The following is a 20,171-nucleotide window of genomic DNA, read 5'->3' on the forward strand; positions in this document are numbered from 1 at the left end:
CCACCGCCATCGTTACTGTTCGTATCACTGTGAATCAAGAGCTGAGATTCAGATATGAGAATGAGCATTTGGTATCCGACCAATCACAACAGACTGGGCCATCTGACCAATCACAGCAGAGCAGCTCTCAGAAAGGCGGGGTTTAGAGAGACCGAATCTTTGAACGAACCGTTTCAGACACTGGGAGAAAAGAGCTGATGCTGCAGTGGATATTATGAGAAAATGAAAGTGTTTTTTGACCTTTGATGCATGTAAAATGAGACTCCAAACCTTTATATAGCATAATAGGGGCACTTAAAAGATAACTAAAGCTTTAACAATACTTTGCTGCCGTTTTGGCCTTCGTATCTAAAGCTCAAAGTCTGATGTAAATTATGTCTGTTTGTTATGGTTGACATATTATTTGGTGAATCAACCCTGAAGAATGAAATCACATGATCCCCAATGTGGGAAAAGATACTGATGATGGTGGTAATATGATCAGTCACACACAGACACACACACACACAGAGAGAGAGAGTCACTGTTAGTGATTGTTGCAGAACTATTTAGAGCAGCTGGTTTGCTGCTTGTTTACCTGGTTAGATATTAAACATGCAATTGAAATTTAAATATTTCGAAATTGAACATCGCAGTTGAATTCCGAATATTTAGAAATTGAACATGGCAGTTGAATTCTGAATATTTAGAAATTGAACATCGCAGTTGAATTCTGAATATTTAGATATTGAACATCGCAGTTGAATTCCGAATATTTAGAAATTGAACATCGCAGTTGAATTCTGAATATTTAGATATTGAACATGGCAGTTGAATTCTGAATATTTAGAAATTGAACATCGCAGTTGAATTCTGAATATTTAGAAATTGAACATCGCAGTTGAATTCCGAATATTTAGATATTGAACATCGCAGTTGAATTCCGAATATTTAGATATTGAACATCGCAGTTGAATTCCGAATATTTAGAAATTGAACATCGCAGTTGAATTCCGAATATTTAGATATTGAACATGGCAGTTGAATTCTGAATATTTAGAAATTGAACATCGCAGTTGAATTCTGAATATTTAGAAATTGAACATCGCAGTTGAATTCCGAATATTTAGATATTGAACATCGCAGTTGAATTCCGAATATTTAGAAATTGAACATCGCAGTTGAATTCCGAATATTTAGATATTGAACATCGCAGTTGAATTCCGAATATTTAGATATTGAACATTGCAGTTGAATTCCGAATATTTAGATATTGAACATTGCAGTTGAATTCCGAATATTTAGAAATTGATCATGGCAGTTGAATTCCGAATATTTAGAAATTGAACATCGCAGTTGAATTCCGAATATTTAGATATTGAACATCGCAGTTGAATTCTGAATATTTAGATATTGAACATCGCAGTTGAATACCGAATATTTACATATTGAACATCGCAGTTGAATTCCGAATATTTACATATTGAACATCGCAGTTGAATTCTGAATATTTAGATATTGAACATCGCAGTTGAATTCTGAATATTTACATATTGAACATCGCAGTTGAATTCCGAATATTTAGATATTGATCATGGCAGTTGAATTCCGAATATTTAGAAATTGAACATCGCAGTTGAATTCTGAATATTTAGAAATTGAACATCGCAGTTGAATTCCGAATATTTAGAAATTGATCATGGCAGTTGAATTCCGAATATTTAGAAATTGAACATCGCAGTTGAATTCCGAATATTTAGAAATTGAACATCGCAGTTGAATTCCGAATATTTAGATATTGAAAATCGCAGTTGAATTCTGAATATTTAGATATTGAACATCGCAGTTGAATACCGAATATTTACATATTGAACATCGCAGTTGAATTCCGAATATTTACATATTGAACATCGCAGTTGAATTCTGAATATTTAGATATTGAACATCGCAGTTGAATTCTGAATATTTACATATTGAACATCGCAGTTGAATTCCGAATATTTAGATATTGATCATGGCAGTTGAATTCCGAATATTTAGAAATTGAACATCGCAGTTGAATTCTGAATATTTAGAAATTGAACATCGCAGTTGAATTCCGAATATTTAGAAATTGAACATCGCAGTTAAATTCCGAATATTTAGATATATTCAAATTTTGATTCGTCTGACCACAGAACAGTTTTCCACTTTGCCACAGTCCATTTTAAATGAGCCTTGGCCCAGAGAAAACTCCTGCGCTTCTGGATCATGTTTAGATATGGCTTCCTTTTTGGCCTATAGAGTTTTAGCCGGCAGCGGCGAATGGCACGGTGGATTGTGTTCACCGACAATTTGTGTATTTAACCGAGTATTCCTGAGCCCATGTTGTGATTTCCATTACAGTAGCATTCCTGTATGTGATGCAGTGCCGTCTAAGGGCCCGAAGATCACGGGCATCCAGTATGGTTTTCCGGCCTTGACCCTTACGCACAGAGATTGTTCCAGATTCTCAGAATCTTTGGATGATATTATGCACTGTAGATGATGATAACTTCAAACTCTTTGCAATTTTTCTCTGAAAAATCTCTTTCTGATATTGCTCCACTATTTTTGGCCACAGCATTGGGGGAATTGGTGATCCTCTGCCCATCTTGACTTCTGAGAGACACTGCCACTCTAAGAGGCTCTTTTTATACCCAATCATGTTGCCAATTGACCTAATAAGTTGCAAATTGGTCCTCCAGCTGTTCCTTATATGTACATTTAACTTTTCCGGCCTCTTATTGCAACCTGTCCCAACTTTTTTGGAATGTGTAGCTCTCATGAAATCCAAAATGAGCCAATATTTGTCATTTGACATTTCAAAATGTCTCACTTTCAACATTTGATATGTTATCTATATTCTATTGTGAATAAAATATAAGTTTATGGGATTTGTAAATTATTGCATTCCTTTTTTATTCACAATTTGTACAGTGTCCCAACTTTTTTGGTATCGGGTTTGTAAATAAATCAGCAGAAAACAGAATCTATTTTATATAGTTTTGATTTTGAGCTTTTACTTGTGAGTTTTAAAAACGTTTCTATGCCAGAGCATTAAAATAACCATTTTCCAGTATGATATTTTCAATGATTAGATTCATTAAATTCATATTAATTGAAACAGAATGTATTTGTAAAGCTCTTTTCACTGTACACATTTCAAAGCCGCTTTACAGAAAATCATGATGTTAATGTTTATAATATCTGATTATCTTCATGCCTATTAATTTGCATTAAAGTTTTAGAAGTTCAACCAACTCTCAGTGAAGTGCATGATGGGATTGGCTGCTGGCGTGTGGCAGCGTTCAGCAGTTGTGTGTGAGTGAACTCGAGCGTCTGAACTGAGCGGTGTGAGCGAGCCGCAGTGATTGTAGTTTCTCTGGTGTTGGTTTGGCGCGGGTCCAGATCAGTGGCTGAGGTGCGGCTGGCTCGAGGCCACACACTGCGGTGAGAATCAGTGTTTTATTTCACTCTCTGCTCTGATGCAAGTGCTGCACGGCCGGCACTTTAACACGTGCCAAGAGTGGATTCCTGCCAAAACTACCTTCCCAATCCCAGACCGACTCATTCAGAGACACACAGAGGTGTGCTGGACGTCATTATCCTCTGAGAACTGATTCTCTGAGCCCGTGGATCTGATTGATTGCGTTTGTTTTGAATATTGCGTAACAGTAATGCTCCACTTCATTACATTAGATGATGGCGTGACTCAGACTGCCTCGATTACACGTCTGTCAGCTTCATTTGCTTTTCATTTGGTTGTTCTGGCTGTTTGTCAAAGAGAGATTTGGACATCACTTGATTATGACTTACAAACTCATAGTAACAGAACCCGAGGGCAGCGCGACGCTCTTTCTTAGTGTATGTGAGATGCCATCAAGCGTCTGATTTGCTCTTTGATTTCCTCATTATTTCATTACTTTATACTTTTATTTATCTTGCATGATTCTTGTTGAAGCAATTATTGAGGTTTTGAATCAACTGAACTTTGTTATTTTGAATCATCAGATATATTTACTTCTTTTGAATCAACAAATAAGTAGTTCTTTTGAATCGACAAATATTTGATTCTTTTGAATCATCAGAAACATTTAGTTCTTTTGAATCATCAGAAACATTTAGTTCTTTTGAATCATCAGAATCATTTAGATCTTTTGAATCATCAGAAACATTTAGTTCTTTTGAATCGACAAATATTTAATTCTTTTGAATCGACAAATATTTAATTCTTTTGAATCGACAAACATTTAGTTCTTTTGAATCGACAAATATTTAGTTATTTTGAATCATCAGAATCATTTAGATCTTTTGAATCATCAGAAACATTTAGTTCTTTTGAATCGACAAATATTTAATTCTTTTGAATCGACAAACATTTAGTTCTTTTGAATCATCAAATATTAAGTTATTTTGAATCATCAGAAACATTTAGTTCTTTTGAATCATCAGACACATTTAGTTCTTTTGAATCGACAAATATTTAATTCTTTTGAATCATCAGAAACATTTAGTTCTTTTGAATCAACAAATATTAAGTTATTTTGAATCATCAGAATCATTTAGTTCTTTTGAATCATCAGAAACTTAATTCTTTTGAATCATCAGAAACATTTAGTTATTTTGAATCGACAAATATTTAGTTCTTTTGAATCATCAGAATCATTTAGTTCTTTTGAATCATCAGAAACATTTAGTTCTTTTGAATTGACAAATATTTAGTTCTTTTGAATCATCAGAAACTTAATTCTTTTGAATCATCAGAAACATTTAGTTCTTTTGAATCGACAAATATTTAGTTCTTTTGAATCATCAGAAACATTTAGTTCTTTTGAATCAACAAATATTTAGTTCTTTTGAATCATCAGAAAGATTTAGATCTTTTGAATCGACAAATATTTAATTCTTTTGAATCATCAGAATCATTTAGTTCTTTTGAATCATCACAAACTTAATTCTTTTGAATCATCAGAAAGATTTAGATCTTTTGAATCAACAAATATTTAATTCTTTTGAATCATCAGAAACGTTTAGTTCTTTTGAATCAACAAATATTTAATTCTTTTGAATCATCAGAAACATTTAGTTCTTTTGAATTATCAGAAACTTAATTCTTTTGAATCATCAGAAACATTTAGTACTTTTGAATCGACAAATATTTAATTCTTTTGAATCATCAGAATCATTTATTTTTTTGGAATCATCAAAACATTTAATTACAATTAATTTGAACTTTTAGAAACATTAAATTCTTTTGATTCATCAGAAACATTGTTACATTTTAGAAATGTTACATTTAGTCTGAGTTTACAGCAGAAGCACGTGTGTTTTCTGAAGCCTGTTGTGTGTTAGTCATGTAAGTGTTTGTTTGGAGCGAGTGATCAGTGTTTCAGTAGTTGATGTTATTTCTTTAGACGCGCGGCCGGATCAGCAGGTTCCTCCAGCTGTTGGTGGTCTCATCCTCGTTGTCTGTCATCTTTGAGCATTCGTGCTTCAAGCTTAGGATGATGTTTGAATGTTGGAGATTTGAACAACAATTTAACAGGCAAATAAGAGCGATGCATATGTGACGCACACCAGTGCAAGAGCTTTAGAGTTCAATCATGCGATCACTCTTATTCTGCATATGTTTGCTCAGGGTTTTGCCGTGACCGTGCAGCAGATGTCATGTAATCCGTCACTCAACAGACGGAGTGAAATGTAGAGAATCACTAGAACCTCGCCTACAGATAATGAACCGCACGTGAAATATACAGATAAAAGCTTGTTTAGACAAATTCCCTGTTTTATATGTTTAAAAAAATATAAAACAAAAAATACTATCAAAAATACTATCATAGTATCATAGCAATAAATAAAAATTGTATTGGTTTGTGTATATATATAATATATATATATATATATATATATATATATATATATATATATATATATATATATATATATATATATATATATATATATATATATATATATATATATATATACACACACTACCGTTCAAAAGTTTGGGATCTGTAAGATTTTTAATGTTTTTAAAAGAAGTTTCGTCTGCTCACCAAGGCTACATTTATTTAATTAAAAATAAAATAAAAAACGTAATAATATTTTGAAATATTTTTACAATTTAAAATAATTGTTTTCTATTTGAATATATTTGACAAAGTAATTTATTCCTGTGATCAAAGCTGAATTTTCAGCATCATTACTCCAGTCTTCAGTGTCACTTGATCCTTCAGAAATCATTCTAATATGATGATCTGCTGCTCAAGAAACATTTATTGTTTACAATTGTACAAAATATTTGTGTACAATATTTTTTTTTTCAGGACTCTTTGAATAGAAAGTTCAAACGAACATATATATATCACGATATATATATATATATATATATATATATATCACAACCATTGTTTCAAAAGAACTAAATGTTTCCGATAATTTCTTTCTTTTTCTTTTTCTTACTTTTGCTTTTTTTTACATTTCTTTCTTTCTTTCTTTCTTTCTTTCTTTCTTTCTTTCTTTCTTTCTTTCTTTCTTTCTTTCTTTCTTTCTTTCTTTCTTTCTTTCTTTCTTTCTTTATCATAGTTCGTAATGTTGTTATTCACTTCTGAACCGCTTCTTTTTTCTTTTTCTTTTCCAGTCTTTGGCAATGTAAAATGATCCATCACAACAACCTCTATATAATATATTTTTTAAATGTTTTATCTAGTCAATTTCTTGAATCCCTCTAACAGAAAACTGAAAGGTGGAAGACTGTAGATTCTAGTGTCGTTGTTGTTGTGTTGAATTACCTGCAGCGAAGGGGAGGTGAAATATCTGACGCTTCACCGCGTGCCGTATGTGTCGTGAAATCAACAGTCGCCTCACCAGAAATAACCGAAGGCTTAACGCCGGCCGCAGACATCTGGCCACAAACGGATCCCGTTTCAAGACTAGTTATGCAAATTCTGGGCTTCCCCTGTTTTACTATTTGGAAATTAGTACACCCTCATTTGGCTTATCAATTGTGTTTATCTTATTTGATTTTTGGGTTGGGTTGGTGTAATCTCTATGTCAAATTAGATTCATTTAGAAAATCAAATTTGTCTGTCTGGTTGTCGCTGGTAAACAAAGATGTGGTGTAAACAGTATTCACAGTTCTGTTAGTGATATTCATCTATGACTCAACTCAGTAATTGTGGTATTAAATGAATGAGCTGATAACTACTGCTGCTAATAAACGGGCTGCGTCTGCAGTGCACACTACAACCCACTTCCTCCAAACTTAAAAGCAGATGTCAAGTCATGCACGTGTGTGTCAGGATGCGGATTATTCTTTGTTTTATTGTTGTTTAATGCAGTAATATGTTTTGCTTTCACGTTCTTATCATGGGCTGTGTTCTAAAATCTAGTGAGCTGCCTACATAGGCAGCATTTTAGGGCATCGCATGAAGTTAATTATGTCTTCTAAAATGCCTTGTTTTGCTGAAACTTTAATCCTGTAATGCATTTCAAAAATGGAGATTACTTCATATTGAAAGTTTTTGCTTAATTTTCTGTGATTATTTGTATGCTTATTAGTGCATCTGATCGTTAAAGCGGACCCTTTTATGCCCCTTTCACAAGTCTCTGGTTTCCCCAAACCGGAGTCGACACTGATGGAGAGACTCAGGAAGAACTTACAACTTTTAGACGTTTCTGAATGGTTAGTGGATAAATTGATGTAGTTGCTGTGGAGTTGATTCAACTCATCCACTAACATGTGTCGTCATGTTCATCTTTTGAGCAAATCCAGCGTTCGTTTAGTGTAAAATGATGGCATGTCAACAACACTCAACTACAACAACTCTTCCTCTTCTCTAAAGCAGCCCAACATGGCCCCGCCCCCTTTGATGTGTGTTCTTGGAGGCGGGGTTTATGTAAATTTTAGGGTTTGTGATGTCACTAACCTGAGAAGTTCATTTTAGTCCCTTCCAGCCATTTGTTGTAGTCCTTAAAAAGTGATTTCTGTAAAAGAAAATATCTCTCTTTGCATTGAACTTTGAGCGTCGTAACTTTGCAGATGTTGTTTATGCTCAAACGGCAACATTACACACTAACTAAAGTTAAAAAAGTGAAATCATAATCAACCACCTCTTTTAAAGCTATTAAAGTTCAAGAACATTGAGTGATTTTCTCTTTCTTTTGTTGTTTGATTAACATTAATGACGGACAGCTGCAGGTTTATTAGGCTACCGTCACTTTAAGACTGAATGCACGGATCTAATACACTGATACACATCGGATATTCTCCCAACTGTTTACATTGTGCTTACATGAATACTCATTTTGACATAATTTTGTGTGTATTTGTCTGTTCAAGTGCAAAAACATGTAACAGAGAGCTCAGTTCAGTACTCGTGTGCTGTCTGAGAGGCGGCTTTCTGTGTGCGCAAAGAAAACCGAACTTAATTGAGCTCTCTTTCGTGCTTTTTCAGATTTATCCATATGCACTTGTCTCTTTCTCCCAGACATTTACATTTTCTAACTTTTTATAAGACATGCAAGCGCGTATGCCAACTTGTGTCCTGCCGGGAAGATCAGCACGTCACTGTTCAGATGTGCGTATCATCTCAATTCCCAAATCATCCCTCCCTAACATTTTCATCTCATTTTTATTTGTTCACGAAATTGTCAATAGATTTTCGTCATAGTTATATAGTATTTAGCTATTATCTCTTTTTTTGTTAGTGAAAAAATGTCATTTGCAAAAATTATTCATCAACAAAATTAAAACAGCATTTTTTGGTTCCCCAAAAAACCTTTCAGTGATCAGTTTTTAAAAAAATAATAATTTCTTAGTGTGAAGAACATTTTTTAATAATCTAAAGAAGCTTCAGTGGTTCCATGGATGTCAAAGGTTCTTCATGGAATCATCAATGCAAACAAAGATCTTTCAAGAGTGCAAAACGTCAGCAATTAACGCATTAAATCAAATGTAACATTTTGAAGGAAATACTATTTTCTTGTAAAATCTACTCCAATAATCTTTGTTTTATTTACAAATTCAGAAAAACACAATGTCATTGTTGCATTGAGCAGCATTATTTGTACGATGCGTCCATATAGCGTGTTTGACAAGACTTCATGAGACGCGAGCGCTTCACTGATGTTTCGATGCAAATTCAGGAGAACAACGAACATACACAGAAGTGTGTAACACAACACCGTGTGCTGATATCGATTAAACATTTGAACAAGCCTCTTGAGGGAATATGACTGTCATCAATGCTTCACCCTGTGGTTTTATGATTTGAGTTCTTCATGTTTGATTCTCAGGAACCTGTTCCAGCGCTGATGGTGAAAAACTGCCTAAGGCTGTGTCTTTATGACCTGAAAACATTGTTTGAGTGATCGTTGAAATACCTGAAGTTGAGATCCATCAGTTTGGCACATTGTCAGTTTACTATTGTGTAGTGGTCAGATATGAACAGGATATTTATGCAGAATCTAAAACCTGAATAACAGGACTGCTTTACAGCCTCGTGGAGGTGCGTCCTCATGCTGTCAAGGCACCAGTTTTTGGGACCTTTATTTTTATGAGTAGTTGGTGTGTGTGTGTGTGTGTGTGTGTGTCGGTGGGGGAGGTTTAGAGGAATGTTGTTCAGCTGAAGTGAATCTTCTGAACAAATGCTTTGTGTTTGTTTTGCTCCTGCAGTCATTCTGTTGATGTTCTCGTTCACACGTTCAGTGGGATTAGAGTGATTGAGTGATTCCCGTACAGTCGTTATCGGATAAACACGTCTGTTTTCTGTGCAGATGATTCCGGGTGGTTCCAATTATTTGATGTGGATTGAAGATTGACTCACTTTTTACCCCGAAAAGGGGGTTTCCAGAGCCACACATGCTGTTTGGGGTTTTTTCAATGCTCAACTAAACACTCATAATTGAGCTTTTCTTCTCAACCCTCTCAGCATTTTCCCCTTATTGATCGACTGATTACGTTTATGCATTTTGCAGACACTCTAATACAAAGCGACTTGCATTGCATTTAAGTTAATGAATTCCCTGGAAATCAAACCCTTGATATTGGCGTTGCAAGCGTCATGCTCTAAAACACAGACAGCAGCAGGAATATTAGGCTGCTGTCACTTTAAGAGCGAATGCACTGATCCAATATACTGATGCACATTCAAATTTTTGATTTTGTTGTTTCTTTCTGTAGAAAGACAAACATAAATAGTGATGAAAGCCAAAATATTAAATGTCACAGATGAATATTTACTGAGTAATCCAGTATTTTGTAGAGGCGGGTCAAAATGACCATTTTCACCTGGGATTTGGAGCCAAATTAAACAAAGCAGGAATATTAGGCTGCTGTAACTTTAAGAGCGAATGCACTGATCCAATATACTGATACACACACGCGTTTACTTTCTCTAGTGTTTGTTCACATCCGTCTCAACTCATCTAGAGGTCCTCGGCTCAAATTTTTGATTTTGTTATTGTTTTTCTGTAGAGAGACAAACATAAATAGTGAAGAAACACCAAATATTAAATGTCACAGATGAATATTTACTGAATAATCCAGTATTTTGTAGAGGAGATTTGGAGCCAAATTAGAGGGGTGTAAAAATGACTTTATAAAGACGTCAGCATCATTATTTTATTTTTACACAGAGATTGGTAGATCTATTAGTAAAATCAGTTGACTTTATCAGTCTTTGTTTTATTATATGCCAATGGTGACAGTTCAAAAATGAGAAAAAGCACTTTTTGCCTCAAGTTTGCATGCCTGTGACTCAAGAAGGATTAAAGATATCTTAATATCCTCCAGATTCTGGTTCTTAATTAACTTTCCTTTCAATATCTTCATTTTAAAAGCCCTTGATGGTTCAATCGCAGAGATATGGAGACGTTCACATGCTCTAGAGAGAGAGAATGAATGATATATAAACAGAGGATTATGAATCAACTTGACGGAGCTCCAAACTCAAAGCGTGCGGAGCGAGTTTGTCTGGATTTCAGAGATTGGTCTGATATTTGAGACGTGACGCTCCCTCTGATTCCTCCGCTCTGTCTGAACTGGTCTGAAGTAGACTTTTGTTTTGTGGTCTCGCTCTGGTTTGCGTGATCTCTTTGTGAAACGTGTCCGAGAGCATCAGACATCAGAGTTATTTTTGGCTCTCATGTAGCTGTCAGCGATCCTCTCACGTCCCGCGGTAACGTGATTAACCCCCGCTTACTGTAAACCTGCTAACGGATTTAGACGGACGGGAGAAACAATAGAGGGTCAGGATCAGGTTGAGTTTTTTGGAGACTGAAGAGAGAAGGAAAACATTTCTTGCATCTGTATTGCTCTTAATTACAACTATTTTATGATTCAGAGCATTTGCTTTATGAAGGCATCTGCACTTTTAGTTTAATACTTGATTATTTTATATTATGGTGAAGCAGGGATCAGTTCTCAGTACTTATCTTATCATTTATATTAATATTTTGTTTTTATTTTACATTTAGTTTTTTTGTACGCACTGCAAACCTGGATTTTTTTTTTTTTTTTAAATCGCAATTACAATTTCTATAAGAAAATCTGAATTTGATTTTCAAAAGACTTATTTTGTAATATTGACCTAGAAAAACTTTTACAATTTTTTCACGAGTATGTTTAAATAATCATATTATCTGTTTGGGTCAATGACGTGACGTGTTTTTTTTTTGTTTTTTTTTTTTTTTTTTTCTTTCAAAGGCCTTAATAATAATAAAAAACAAAGATATGACATAGAAAGTATGTAAGGTAGTACAACTAGATCTCTTTTATTGAATCCAAAAGGTTTTAATTATATTTTGCTACATATAAATGTATTTTAAAGATTTTGTAGTGTCAAAAGGTCATTCGGTTTAACCGTCCAACTGTTCATTTGTGATTAAAATATCTTAAAATGTAATAAATTAATATATATTTTTTTTCTGGCATGATTTTATAACATCATATATCAACATAGTGCAAAATGATATTAAAATTATGTGTTGTTGCTTTGTTTGAGAAAGAATGTCTGGAAAAATGAATTTCATTGATGTCATTCGGAGTAACTAATATAAAGGGACCATTTTAGATCATGTGGTCAATATCATGTGACAGGATGTGACATCATTCAGGACCACATTGTCATGAAGCAAAGTAACTAACTCTCTTTTAACTATTTGATAAATTCATGTTTTCACTTGATCATACGCATGTCCCGAAACATCAGGTCATCCGGTGCAACCGCTATAAAACATGGAAAATGTTGTGCTAAATATAAAATGTTTGATTGAATCTTGCTAGATATCAGCCTGTTAGCATTGTTTGAAAATATCGTCATTCGGCGTAACCAAAAGTGTCAATTGGTATAACCGAAATTTTGGTTAAACCAAATGACTTTTTTGGTGACAAATTTTGTCCATCTTGTAATAAATGACCAAAACAGTGTTAATTGATTATTAAAAACCACATGATCTCATTGTTAACACTTAATAAATCTTAAAATCTTAAAGCTGCTGCAGGACAGTGAGTGTTTGGAAACCTGTTTGGAAACAGTATTTGTGCAGGAGGAGTCCGTCAAAACAATCTTCTGCAGTTTGATGCGTTTGCCTTCACATACTTGTCAAGACTTTATTTTTATAGTGCCTAGAAATTGTTTCAAAGCAGCTTCACAATAATGAATAGGCAAGTATGAGAATTAATGATGCAAAGGTTCAAATTCTGCTGTGAGATAATAGTGTTGTTATTTGGTTCAATTAATTTGTGTTGATTCAGTTCTGTTTCTGTTTGATCATGTCTGTTCCTCACACATCAATGCTAAAACATAAAGGAAATAATTTATGTTATTGTCTGTGCATTTGGAGCAGATCGCTGAGATGAGGTCCATGAACTTGGCTGCCTGTTGCGTGTGTGTGTGTGTGTGTGTGTGTGTGTGTGTGTGTGTGTGTGTGTGTGTGTGTGTGTGTCTGTGTGTGTGTGTGTGTGTGTGTGTGTGTGTGTGTGTGTGTGTGTGTGTGTGTGTTGGAGGTCAGAGGACGTGAGGGGAGGATGAGTGTTACAGGAGGAAGACACACAGCCTTATTTATTATTTCCTGTGAATTGACACCTGTGTGTGTGTGTGTGTGTGTGTGTGTGTGTGTGTGTGTGTGTGTGTGTGTGTGTGTGTGTGTGTGTGTGTGTGTGTGTGTGTGTGTGTGTGTGTGTGTGTGTGTGTGTGTGTGTGTGCGCAGAACGGTGGCGTGTCCTGGCCGGATGATGTGGATGGCGCTCGTGGGAGAGGAGAAGCCTCCAGAGATTTCGCCAAGGTGAGTTTATCCACACTTTTGTATAGTTATTGTTGTAGTTATTGTTACTTTACAATAAGATCCCTTTAGTTAACATTCGTTAATGCAGTAATAAAGCAATAATAAAGAATGAGCAATACATTTATTTCAGTATTTTTTAATGTTTGTGAATGGTAGTTTAAAAAAAATACAACTATATATATCTAAAATATATATATATATATATATATATATATATATATATATATATATATATATATATATATATATATATATATATATATATATATATATATATTATAACAAATGACAAAAACACAACAAAAAAAAATAATTCAAATTATTAATAAAAACTATAAATAATACTTTTATAAATAATTTTCCAAAATAATCAGCATAGACAAAAGTGAAGAGAAGCATAAGTGAAGCATTAACAATGTACAATTTTAATAAATAAATAAATAAATAAATATTAAAAAATTAATATTTATAATATTTAAAGTTCAGAATTGCTTTAGAAGTATTGTATTGTTTGTTCACATTAACTAATGTAGTTTGAACATTGTTGTGGAGTTACCAATTTAATTAATAATTTAATAAATGAATCCATGGCGTTAATGTGAATGTGTCTCTGTGTGTTATAGTTATATGAGCTGGATAACGACCCGCACAGGAAGGAGTTCCTCGACGACCTTTTCACCTTCATGCAGAAACGAGGTGAGAGAGTTTAAAGATTAATTTCTGATTAATTTCACCGCTTGATAGAGGAGTGAGTTTATATTCGCCATCAGATCCAGGATCTGTGTGTGTGTGTTCTGAAGCATGTGCACACATGTATGTCTCAAGAACGTGTGTGTGTGTGTGTGTGTGTTTTGTTAGTGTAAAGTCTGTGTGATTGATGCTTCATGTCTGGACTGAAACCTGAAGATCTGGACGTGTGTTTATTTGTGTGAATGTGGAGGGGCCCGTCAGGGGCCGCGGGCCGATGTGGGGATTGACCTGCAGCAAGTTCACACACGTGAAGGGCACAGAGTGTTTAAACACAAAATCGCACACACACAGCGCTGGAATCAGACTCACTAGATCATGTGACACTGAAGACTGGAGTAATGATGCTGAAAATGCAGCTTTGATCACAGAAATAAATTACACTTTAATATATTTACATAGAAAACAGCTGATTTACATTGTAAAAATATTCTGTAATTTTTACTGTTTTTAATTAAATAGATTCAGCTTTATCACAGGAATGAATTATATTTTACTATATATTCACATTGAAAACAGCTGTTTTTAAATTGTTAAAATATTTTGTAATTTTTACTGTTTTTAATTAAATAAGTTCAGCTTTGATCACAGGAATAAATTATATTTTAGTATATATTCACATAGAAAACAGCTGTTTTACATTGTAAAAATATTTCGTAATTTTGACTTTGTTTTTAATTAAATAAATTTAGATTTGATCACAGCAATAAATTATATTTTTGTAAATATTCACATAGAAAACAGCTGTTTTACATTGTAAAAATATTTCGTAATTTTTACTGTGTTTTTAATTAAATAGATTCAGCTTTAACACAGGAATGAATTATATTTTACTATATATTCACATTGAAAACAGCTGTTTTTAAATTGTTAAAATATTTTGTAATTTTTACTGTTTTTAATTAAATAAGTTCAGCTTTGATCACAGGAATAAATTATATTTTAGTATATATTTACATAGAAAACAGCTGTTTTACATTGTAAAAATATTTCGTAATTTTGACTTTGTTTTTAATTAAATAAATTTAGATTTGATCACAGCAATAAATTATATTTTTGTAAATATTCACATAGAAAACAGCTGTTTTACATTGTAAAAATATTTCGTAATTTTGACTTTGTTTTTAATTAAATAAATTCAGCTTTGATCACAGGAATAAATTATATTTCCGTATATATACACATAGAAAACAGCTGTTTTACATTGTAAAAATATTTTGTAATTTTTACTGTGTTTTTAATTAAATAAATTCATCTTTGATCACAGGAATAAATTATATTTTACTATATATTCACATAGAAAACAGCTGTTTTACATTGGAAGAATATTTCACAATTTTTACTGTGTTTTTAATTAAATAAATACATCTTTGATCACAGGAATAAATTATATTTTAGTATATATTCACATAGAAAATAGCTGTTTTACATTGTAAAAATATTTCATAATTTTTACTGTGTTTTTAATTAAATAGATTCAGCTTTAACACAGGAATGAATTATATTTTACTATATATTCACATTGAAAACAGCTGTTTTTAAATTGTTAAAATATTTTGTAATTTTTACTGTTTTTAATTAAATAAGTTCAGCTTTGATCACAGGAATAAATTATATTTTAGTATATATTCACATAGAAAACAGCTGTTTTACATTGTAAAAATATTTCGTAATTTTGACTTTGTTTTTAATTAAATAAATTTAGATTTGATCACAGCAATAAATTATATTTTTGTAAATATTCACATAGAAAACAGCTGTTTTACATTGTAAAAATATTTTGTAATTTTGACTTTGTTTTTAATTAAATAAATTCAGCTTTGATCACAGGAATAAATTATATTTCCGTATATATACACATAGAAAACAGCTGTTTTACATTGGAATAATATTTCACTATTTTTATTTTTTTTATCAAATAAATGCAGCCTTGGAGAGGCTTGTGTGTCTGTAAGACGTCTTAATGGGCGATCTGAGGACGATCTGTCAGTCACTTTCTGTTCTGAGTAGGGCTGGGCGATGTATCGAATGCTTTTGTCACGCGCATTTCTTCAGTAAAGCCGGTTCCCTGATTACCGCTAAATCGCCATCACCTGCTTTCAAATGAAGCGGCATTTAATAGACAGAACCGTAGTTCACTGATAAGACACGCAATATCGCGTTCAATATCGATATGTATCGCCGTCGATATTGAACGCGATATTGCGTGTCTAAGTCAGTTATCACTTTAACTACTGCTCTAGAGAGTCACACTGTGTCTACAAAGCAGAAGATCCTGCGACGTCACGTGAAACATCTCTCTGTAACTCTGAGGAGACGGGAAGGAAGGAAAACCACAGAATCTCACTTCTGTGTTGAGTGCTTTAATACGAGGAACTCTGTCTCGGTCTGTGTGTGTGTGTGTGTGTGGTTTCAACAGCTGTTTTCAACGGACCGTCAGGGTTGAGGCCCCGTATCGAGCAGCTTCAGGAAAGACACATGGTGCTGTAGTTTCATCGCACACAGCGGTTGATCTTCTGTGTCTCGGAGCAGTTTGAGTTTGTTTCCCATCAGGTTTCCTGTGGATCAGATCTGCAGTGGTCGACAAACTACTCAAATCAGTACCCTGATAATATATTACTCCAGTGAAAGTATAAGTACTCATTTTCAATATTACTTGACTGAAAGTACAAAAGTTATTGATTTTTAATGTACTTAAGTATGAAAGTAAAAAGGACTGATCGATGAATTGGCCTGTCACGTTATTGATTAATCGTCTGATCGTGGTTATTCCATCTGATCACAATTATTCGAGATATATTATATTATATTATATTATATTATATTATATTATATTATATTATATTATATTATATTATATTATATTATATTATATTATATTATATTATATTAATAAATGCTTAAGTACAGTAATGTTACTGTCCAGCGCTGGTTTCAGAGCAGGTTTGTGTCGTCCGCCCTGATTCGTGTTGTTCTGGATCGAGTGTGTTGAACACATGAGAGGCGTGAGATGTTAAGCAGGTCACACAGCTGCTTCTGAACACAACAGCAGCTCCAGTTGTGGTTTGATGTCTCGTGTCACAGGTGCAGGAACTGAGTCTGAACCAGATCTTCATCAGATCGCTCCTGTTTAATGGAAATTCATCCATTTTCTAAACGGGTGTTACAGGTCTCGTCAACAATCCGTGCATGTGTTTCATTTTTTTGAAAATGTTTTGACTTCACGATGTTCAATCAACATGTCATAACTGGATCTTCAGTGCATAAGCCCCGCCCCTGCAAACTCATGCTCATCTGCATACACTTTTGAGAGTCACGCCCACATCTCAACATCCAATCAATAATCAGTGCACCGAACCAAGCCCCTCCCTGCATTTATTGTTTTTCCTGAAATCCGTCACAATACATGAGAAAAGATCCATTTATTTTTGTTTTATGACTTTAAACAGCTCACACACACTAAATAGCTAAATAAATTGATTCTTTTCCATGAATTTTGAATTGATATAAAATTTCTGTCTATTTGGATCACACGAATAAACTTATGTGTCAGTCATACATAAATGAAACAAGCAGATTTCTACTCTCAAAAAATGTTTATTATTGACTATTTGCATTTTTAATTATATTTAAGTAATCATATATTTGTAATGCATTTATTCATCAGCATAAATATTCAGTTTATTGGTGATAAATGTATAAACCTGGTTGTGTATTTAAATCTCATTCAGTTTATTTATGCGATTACAGAAATCTGTTTTATTCATGTGTGACTGACAGATATGCATCATATTATATATAAATATTATATGCATTTGAAAATATAAATGTAAAATATACAACAGCCTTGTTAATGGGAAGTGGACTAAAAAAGTAAATTAAAAATACATATTTTAAATATTCATGTGTTTCAATCTCTGTGCAATAGCCCTTTAATTGTACATTTTATTTATTAAATACATTTTTAAAACATTTCTTTTTTATTTATTACATATTTCTTTATATTTTGTAAAGTAATTATTAAATTATTTTAATTTTTAAATATTTATTTATATTTTATAACATGCATTATTTAAAACAAATAATGCATGTTATAAAATATAAATCTAAAATAAATAATGCATGTTATATAAAATATATAACAGCAGTGTTAGTGGGAACTGGACTAAAAGTATTAAACCAAACAAATTATATTTTAATATTTAAAACAATTATATTTTAATATTTTTAAAAATATTTAAAAATTGTATTATATGATTCAGAAATGTCTTTAGCAAGAAAATTTGACATTTGATGAAAAATAATGTTTTTTAAAATAGACATTAAATTATAAAAATGTCAAATGTATTGCAGTTGTCTTAATATTTTTGTGTGTGAATTTTTTCCGAATTTTGATGATTTTCAGTATCTCAGTATTTTTGCATTTGCTCTGAAGAAGGTGACATTTTGAAAATGTTCCCATACAATGAAAGTCACATTAAGTTTCAGAACATCTCCTTCTGTGCAGGTCTGTAAAAACACGAGTGTGAATAAAGACGAGAGAACGGTCAGTTTTAGTTTAATATCAGATTATCTGTCTAGAAGACCCTCGTCAGAAACTGCACCACATGACGCTGCTCAAAAATCTTGATGAATCGTCCACCGTTGGCTCGTTCCTCCGGTGTTGGGCCTCAGAAACCTGATGAAGGGGGTTAGCAGGGCTGGGTTAGGGGCCGGCGTCTCATCGTGTGATTAATGAACCTCTGAAACACACAACCGTACGTCTGATAGAAGCGCTGCGAGCGAGTGAGAGAGAAACAGCAGATCGCTCTGACTGAAACCAGTGATTTATCGGAGACAGAGACAGGGTGGCGGCCCTTCCGCTCCATCCCGAATCAGCAGTTTATTCTCAGTTCCATATATTTATCTGTGATTATAAGATGAGGTTTTGTGTGTAAATGTGTTTTCCGTCCAAAATAACATTCTGGATGTATTTTAAATGACATGTTAGAAGTTGAAAGGCATTTATCATTTCTCTCCTGCATGTGTTGGATGGTCGGCCGTTATAAATGCTTCTTCATCTCGCGTCTTTTCCTGTACGCTCTCGTCTTCACTTCCTGTTTAATGTCCTCTTCTCACCTCACATCGATCACTGCCGCGGCTTTTCAGAAGCTGTTCCTACTTAATGTTTAAATGTGATTAATCTCAGTTATCACATTCAAATCCTTCTGCTGGTTTGGAGATATTTTTGGAGAAATGATATCTGAAACAAGAAAGAAAATTTCTCACTGAATTTTCAGAACGTTTTCTTGTTTTAAGCAAAAACATCACAAAATGAGTTAGATTTCTCAAGATGCACATTCTTGTCGTTTTGCTTCTCAAGTGAATATATCTTGTTTAAAAGATGACTAACAAGACTAAAAGGGAAACATTTAAATATTTGTGCTAATCTTTATATTTCAGATTTGTTTTTATACTGTATTATATGGACGGCTTCATCAATATTTACTACTAGATGACCAGGTGAAAATATTGAACACATCATTTAAACTAAACTAGTTTAATTTCATACCAATTACAAACAGCACACTTCAGTTTGGAAAATCAATACTTACGTTCAAAAGTTTAGTACTTTTATATTCAGAAATGATGCTTTAAATTGATCAAAAGTGACATTAAAGACATTTATAATGTTACAAAAGATTCTATTTCCCCAAAATGCTGTACATTTTAACTTTCTATTCATCAAAGAATCCTGAAAAATCACGGTTTTCACAAAAATATGACTGTTTTCACCATTAGTAATAATCATGAATGTTTCTTGAGCAGCAAATCAGCATATTAGAATGATTTCTGAAGGATCATGTGACACTGAAAATTCAACTTTGATCACAGGAATAAATTACATTCTACAATTTATTCACATAGAAAACAGCTGATTTAAATTGTAATAATAATTTGTGATTTTTTTTACTGTATTTTTAATCAAATAAATTCAGCTTTGGTCACAGGAATAAATTACATATTTCAATGTATTCACATAGAAAACATCTGTTTTAAATTGTAGTAATACTTTGTGATTTTTACTGTATTTTTGATCAAATAAATTCAGCTTTGATTACAGGAATAAATTATATTTTGCTATATATTCACAT

The 20,171-nt window shown here is 33.0% G+C and overlaps 1 protein-coding gene across 1 annotated transcript in view; it reads left to right on the forward strand.

Annotated features, from left to right (window-relative positions):
- Positions 1 to 20,171, forward strand: part of si:dkey-205h23.1 (AT-rich interactive domain-containing protein 3B) — a 50,972-nt gene that overhangs the window by 16,789 nt on the left and 14,012 nt on the right. The window contains exons 3-4 of the mRNA XM_067390670.1: positions 13,216 to 13,290; positions 13,914 to 13,986. Of these exons, the coding sequence (XP_067246771.1) occupies positions 13,216 to 13,290; positions 13,914 to 13,986 (148 nt within the window). The remainder of the gene's footprint in view (positions 1 to 13,215; positions 13,291 to 13,913; positions 13,987 to 20,171) is intronic.

Source organism: Chanodichthys erythropterus, chromosome 7, assembly GCF_024489055.1.
Source record: "Chanodichthys erythropterus isolate Z2021 chromosome 7, ASM2448905v1, whole genome shotgun sequence".
Taxonomy (NCBI): domain Eukaryota; kingdom Metazoa; phylum Chordata; class Actinopteri; order Cypriniformes; family Xenocyprididae; genus Chanodichthys; species Chanodichthys erythropterus.